At 40.6% G+C, this 7145-nt stretch overlaps 1 protein-coding gene across 1 annotated transcript; it reads right to left on the minus strand.

The window, feature by feature from the left end:
• Positions 1–672: 672 nt before the first annotated feature.
• LOC308435366 (putative sperm motility kinase W) lies at positions 673–3013 on the minus strand (the record flags this gene model as incomplete). Its single annotated transcript, XM_080942631.1, has 2 exons — positions 673–2016; positions 3005–3013. The coding sequence occupies 2 exons, from the start codon at positions 3011–3013 to the stop codon at positions 673–675; spliced, it is 1353 nt and encodes a 450-aa protein (XP_080798757.1).
• Positions 3014–7145: the final 4132 nt, after the last annotated feature.

Below are 7145 nucleotides of genomic sequence, written 5' to 3' on the forward strand. Positions count from 1 at the left end.
GCTAGTTCAGTTGCCTTAGATCCCACCTAGGCATTCTCCAAAAAGGTTTTTTCTTCAGATGTTAAGGATCAGGGTTTAATCCAGCTGGGATAGAAATAATTTCTGAAAATAAGCTTATAGCACCCTCTAAGAGTGTGGTAAACCTCTAGACCCTAAAGCATTAATAATTCAAGAGCTAAGAATGCAGCCTTGTGGCAATCCTTGGTATTTAAAAAATCATTATGTTTAATCTTTACATATCAAGAAAACTTTGACATTTCCATATTACATTTATTTTATATGTATTTTATGCTTATCATAACTAGTAAATTTAGAGTACTATCAAACCTATAAAAATCAATTAAGTACTGAAAAAATATTTTCATATAGTTTTATTCACAAATGCTTTGAAAATCTGTATATTTATCTGTTTTTTTTTAAAATAAGTTTGTTTATTTTTTAAAAGACCTGAAAATCAATTGCAAATAAAAAAGAGAAAGAAATCTTGTCATCCCGACAGACTCCAAAAAATACATCTTTTTGATTTTTTTCCAATAAGAAGACATGAATAAAACAGAGACAATAAAATTCAGAGCTGAGATGCATCCCCACCTGGCAAACTTGCTTACCTTCTCATCGGGTTTTTCTCACTATCTCTTCCAGGGGAGCCATTTTTTTGGAGAATGGATGTTGTCATTTTTTCCTTCGTGCACAGGGAAAGCAGCAGATGTTGGAGAAGCGATTCTGTATCCACCTACGAAATTTCTTCAGTCGCCCAATCTTCTGACAGGGAGATTTTATTTCAATTTCAGAGTCTTGTGAAGTAGTCGGGAGTGTTTCGATTTCTAATACGTTGTTACACACACATGGGCCAGCCACTGCTCTTGAATGTGGGACACTGCTAGAAGCTCTGCTCTGCTTACAGGGGTAATGCAGAGCAATGGGAGGCAGGGACACACTTTTGGCCAACTTGTGTCCCGATGGTTTCAGTGGAACAGGCCCCTGCTCTCCTGAGGGCCTGATGTGGAGGAGGCCAAAGTTTGGCTCACTGGCCCTTCTCTTTAGGGGAAGAGTATGTGTTGGGGATGCGGATGGTGTAGGACAGGGATCCACAGCCTTGGCTGAAGAGGGAGATCCATGCTTATGCCCTAGGTCTACATGTGCTTTTAATGTTAGATATGCACCCATTGGTGCATCGTATTTCTTTTTGTGCAGGGAATTCAAAATCTGGATGGCATTGTATCCCATGTCACACAGCATATCAATGATTTTGAAGTCTGGGTCTATCTTGGTCGAGATGGTTATTTCGCACTTCCTCACCCATGGATGGTTTTCAATTTCTTCGATGGAAGGCCTCATCTCTGGGGGAACCGTGAGGACTTGGTGGATCAGGTTCTCCAGTTGTCTAGAGAGTAAACGTGGAACAGCATAGGTCCCTGTTAAAATATTTTTACTGATCTCTTTGATGGTCTCTCCTCTAAACGGGAAGAACCCTGCTGTAATAAAAAAGAGCAGCACGCCCAAACTCCACACATCCGCCTTCTTTCCCTCGTAGGGCTCCCTTAATATAAGCTCTGGGGCAAAATATATTCTGGCTCCACGTGGCACTTTCATTAATCTCCCAGGTCTGCATCTCCTGGCTAGGCCAAAGTCTATTATTTTGATATTACCTTTGGCATCTCTTACTATGTTATCCGGCTTGATATCTCCGTGTACAATATCTCGTTGGTGGCAGAATTTTATTCCCGAAACTATCTGTCCAAATGTTTTTTTTGCCTCCTCCTCCGACAGTTGGCCTTGGTCTCTTACTATTTCAAATAAGTTTCCTCCTGGGACATATTCCAATATAAAATGTATGTTACTTGCTGTTTCTAAGACTTGGAAAAGGCGAATGATGTAAGGATGTTGTAGTGTCTCCAATATTGCCCTTTCTGTCTGGATCCACCTGATGTTCTTTTCGCTAATCTGTACCGTTTTGATGGCAACCAGAGCCTTGGTTTTCAGGTGCCAGGCCAATTTCACAGTGCCAAATGAACCCTGGCCAAGTAAGAAACCCACATTATAATGACTTCTCAAAGTCTCTGTTTTGAAATTGCTGTCCATGAGGCTGTTCCCTGTGCTCTGGTGCACAGAGGTTGTGAGATAATACAACCTGAAAATTAACAATCTAGTCAACTCTGAACGAGTCCCACAGGTCACCCAAATCAGCTTCCTGCTCTATCTGGACAAAACTCACAGGCTAGTCCACAGTCTTATACTGAGGACATTCATTCTTCTATCACAGTGGTTCTTTGTGAGGTCAGAGCATGAACTTCACCATGGAGATAGGGTTATCCTGCAGTGTGGCTGTTTCCACTCTGAGCCACAGGGTTATTTCCACTTTCATGAAAATGAGACTATCCTCTATCATCTTCTTCAGCAGATCAAAAGACAGATATTTACTTGTTTAGAAGTTACAGGCTGCAGAGGGCATCTGCTTCACCAGGGAAGTGTTTTAAAGCTGCAGCCAGAGAGAGAGCTTTGGTCAGCTCTGCACCCTCCAGCTTTTTAGGCTCATGAGCCTCCAGTTAGAGGAGCAGCACCTGGGAGGTGCACTGAAGGTCCAATAAGAGAGCCCTTGTTTAGTCCTCTTCAGGATATTTATTGATTAATTTATTTATTCCTATCACTTTCCAAAATAAAGACAGTTTATGATGAGTGCTTGGACAGTTCAGAAGCCTCCCTCTGCAAATAAGGAGGCCCAATCAAAGTGCAATGATCAAACAGGAAGGAAGCACTGGGACTCAGAGCAGGAAGGGCCCTGGGCTCCCCAGTGGGAACAGTTTCTTCTTGCCTCTACTACTTTACTAAAACTCTTCTTCTTGCCTTTGTTCTGGGATCTGTTTATTTTGTTGCAACCTCCCATTCTTCCTCTGAACTTTGTCTGAAGTTCCTCCTCCTCTTCACTGTTCCTGCCTGTGTTTCTGATAGTTCCTGCATCCACAATGCTGTCCCCTGAAAGCACCATGGCTGCCATCCTGCTTACCTTTGCCATCTAGATATTCTTCCAGAGTTCCTTCCCAATGATGGGTTCCTGGTCCCTGGATCAGGCAGGGCAGGGGCACACTTTCTGTGTGCTCTCTGCAGAGATTTCTCTGCCCCCTGGCTAGTCGGAACCTCTTCTTCTCAGGCTTGTATCTCTGGGTCTCTGCTGGTCCTCGTCAAGACTCCTCATTCTCTGACGAACAGCTCTGAACCACCATGTCTACCTTAGGCAGTACCAGTGGTTGCCACCAAGACTCGAAAATTGCCATTGAAACACCCTTCAGTGTGATTTCCTTTGGCTTCTTTGTAATGTAGCCATGTACAGACTGGACATCGTGCTTTATGAATGTGTTAGGCAACAGCTCCTTGACCTCCTCCTTTTTATCAGAGAAGATGGGTGTGTGCCATAGATGACCACTGTGCACTCAGATCACATCCCCAATCCCCACTGCCCTCTCTGTCCTGTGACACTTAATCTCCAGGTGTCCACAGTTATGGCTGCTTCCTGAGTCTTCATCCCTATCAGGTCCAGCTGTTTGTGTGCACATTTTGTGTATTTCTTCAAAACATTAAAATCCCATGAGGTCAAGTTTCAGAGAAAAGGCAGTGTTTGGGGGTTGTCTTCAAAAGCTTTCTTATTTGCCACACATAAAATTTCGTCCACTTGATTAGCAAAACCCATATCCAAATAGTATTACCACAACCTGGGGTTCCGAACAGAAATCACCCCCACTATGCACTCCTTCAAAATGACCACCTTAGGTAGTTCCAACCGAAGAACAAATTACTGATAGCTTTTTGCTGATGTCACTGTAGTCTCTGGTCATTTGATTTGCTAGTTCTCTTCTAGGTCCAGGAATAGAAGTTTTTTTTTTTTTGTAAGTTGCTTTTCTATACTATCATATCATTGGCAAATAGTGATACCCTGACTACTTATTTGACAAGTGTTATCCCCTTGATTCCATTTTGTTGTCTTATTGCTCTAGGTAGAAGATTGAGGCCTTTTTGGATAGATACAGGAGAGTGGGTTTTGTTGACTTCTCATTCATCTTATTGGGATTGCTTCATGTATCTCTCCATGTTATTTGATCTTGCCTGTTGCTTTGCTCTATGTTGCTTTTATTATGTTTCAGTTTGTGCTTTCAATTCTCGGTCTTTCTAGTACTTTTAACATGAATGCCTGCAGTATTTTGTCAAATGCATTTTCAGCATCTAGGGAGAGAACCATGTAATTTTTTTCCTTTGGTTCATGTATGTAGTGGGATAATTTAATATATTTTCATATATTGAATGACTCTTACATCCCTAGGATTAGGGCTAATTGATCGATTATGGTAAATGGTGCTTGAGATGTTTTCTTGGATTGAGTTTGTAAGAATAGTAATGTGTATTATTGGAACAACATTCATAATCAGAATTGGTCTGAAGTTTTCTTCCTTTGTTGGGTCTTTGTGTGGTTTAGGTATTAGAGTAATCATGCTTTCATAGAATGAATTAGGTATTGTTCCTTCTAATTCTACTTTAAGGAATGATTCTATTTTCTGGAATTCTTTTTTATGGAACACATGGAGTGTTGATGTTAGGTCTTTCTTGTAGGACTGGTAGAATTCTGCTCTAAAGCCATCTCTGTTGGGCTTTTTGAGTTGGGATGTTTTTAATACCTTCTTCTATTCCTTAGGGGATATGGGACTGTTTATATAGCTTATCTGCTCTTGATTTAACTTTGGAACTTGCAGTCGTGAAAATAATATATTTCATCTAGATTTTCCAATTTTGTTTAGTACAGACTTTTGTTTTAGGATCTGATGATGTATTTGAATTTTCTGGGTTTCTTGTGTTACTCTTTTCATTTCTGATTTTGTTAATTTGGATACCTTCTTTGGGTCCTTAAGTTAGGCTAGGGATTTATCTCTCTTGTTGTTCTCAAAGAAACAGATTTTGGTTTTGTTGATTCTTTGTTTCATTCTCTTTGTTGCTATTTGGTTGGTTCTGGCCCTGTGTTTGACTATTTCCTGGCATCTACTACTCTTGTGTGTGTTAGCTTCCTTTTGTTCAAGAGTTTTCAGATGTGCTGTTAAATTGCTAGCTTAAGATCTCTCTGATTTCTTTACCAAGGTACATATTTCTATTAATTTTCTTCTTAGCCCTGTTTTCATTATGTCCCATAAGTGTAGGTATGCTGGGTCATCAGTTTCATTAAATTTCAGTAAGTCTATAATTTCTTTCATTATTTTTTCTCTGGCCAATTTACCACAGAGTAGAGAGTTGTTCCGTTTCCATAGATATGTGGGTTTTTCTGGTATTTTCATTATTGTTGATATCTAGTATTTGTCAGTGGTGATCTCATAGGATGCACTGGACTGTTTCAATAAACTTGTATTGTTTGAGGCTTGTTTTGTGACCAATCATATGGTCAATTTTTAAACAGAAACCATGGCCAGATAAGAGGGAGATATTTCTTTTGGTTTTAGGTTGAAATGTTCTGTAGACACTTGTTAAATCTATTCCGTTCATGACCTCTCTTAGTTTCATGGTATCTCTGTTTAATTTCTGTATCAAAGTCCTGGACATTAATGAGAGTGAGGTATTTAAGTCTCCCAGTATTATTGTGTGAGATTCAATGTGTGTTTTGACCTTCAGTAAAGTTTCTTTTATGAGTGTGGAATACTTTGTTTTGGGGCATCAATGTTCAGGGAGTGTTTTTTTCTTTCTTTTTTTCTCTTTTTTTTTTTAATGTCTCTCTCCAGCCTCCCATGCTAAAGATGTACGAAGTATGTAGTCAGAGCCTAAATAGTTATTTTTGTGAAGAAGTTCCTGACACAACTCTCTCCACAGTATAGTGCTGTTCATCAATAGATTCTCTTGAAGCAGGGTAGGACCATCTAGAGAAAGGGCTCCTGGAAAGATCATTTCTGTTAGTGGAGATGATCTTATTTTGGTTTCCAGATCTCCTGTCCCAGGATTAATCATCACTGGTCATTCCAGCTTTAGGATGACCTACTGCCCTCCAGTGGTTGTCATTCTTGCCTGCACTTTCATGAATAGCTTAAAAAAGAGTCATAGACACATCCAGAGAGAGTCAGAAAGAGAACGAGAGGGAGAACTAAATTTAATGTTTTGGAAACAAAGGAATAGACATTTAGTGTAAAGTTCTGTAAATAAGCACTTTATATATTTTTAATTTTATGCCAATCTGTGTGGCATGGTGAGAAATCACACTGTCCCATGAGATTCTATGGAGCAAACTAGGTGAAAGACCCTCATCTAGAGTACCTTTACCTGAGGAGACCCCAGGACCCAAGAACCAGCTGAGACCACTGGATGCAAGTCACAAGAGGGTTTATTGCTCTCACATGGGTGTCCGTGTGCGACAGCCTATTTGGAGGACTGACACGCCGGACAAAGGGACAGTTTTCTTTTCATAGTGCTTGTGAGGCAGATGTGAGGGACAGAAGCAGAAGCATAGTTACAGGGTTCTAATTGGTTAGTTTAAATGTGGCCAAGGAGTGAGTCTAAGGACACGGTTCCAAAGACACTGCTCCTGGTGTCTGCTGGGGCTGCGGTTTTTCTGAGAATAGCTGCTTTGAGCTTCTCTGAGAGCAGTTGCCTTATAGGGCTTATTTGGGGGCTTTCTGTTCTCTGTTTGTTGCAAGCTGGCTGCCCATCAGTATCTTGTTTGGCCACCTGGGTCCATGACCTGGCCCGCCCTGTGTGCACAGCCTTGAAGATATGGCGTTATTGTTGCTAAGCGGGGGTCTTTCATAGGGGCTACATTTTTCATCCACTTAACAAGCATTTGTCCATGCAGGAGGAATATATTTAACAAAATGGACAAAGATAACCGATAAGTTAATCTTGAATTTCAATTTATTCCTATAAGATGATATGGGTGTGCTAGCAAGACAATGCAGTTGAAAGACAGGATGCTCTTTCACAGGACTCACATGGTGGTTCCAGGCCCTACATTGTGGCTAACAACATCTTTAATCTCCAGGTCCAGTGGATGAACACATTCCTCTATTGTCCTCACATACCAAGGGCTGGAATGGCCTGCCGTCATGTAGGCAAGGAAAACACTCATTGATGCCAAGTGAAAATTAAAAAAAAAAAATTAAAAAGTAAAGAAAAAACATAAGTTCCTT

The sequence above is a fragment of the Micromys minutus genome, assembly GCF_963924665.1.
Source record: "Micromys minutus genome assembly, contig: SUPER_22_unloc_1, whole genome shotgun sequence".
Classification (NCBI taxonomy): Eukaryota; Metazoa; Chordata; class Mammalia; order Rodentia; family Muridae; genus Micromys; species Micromys minutus.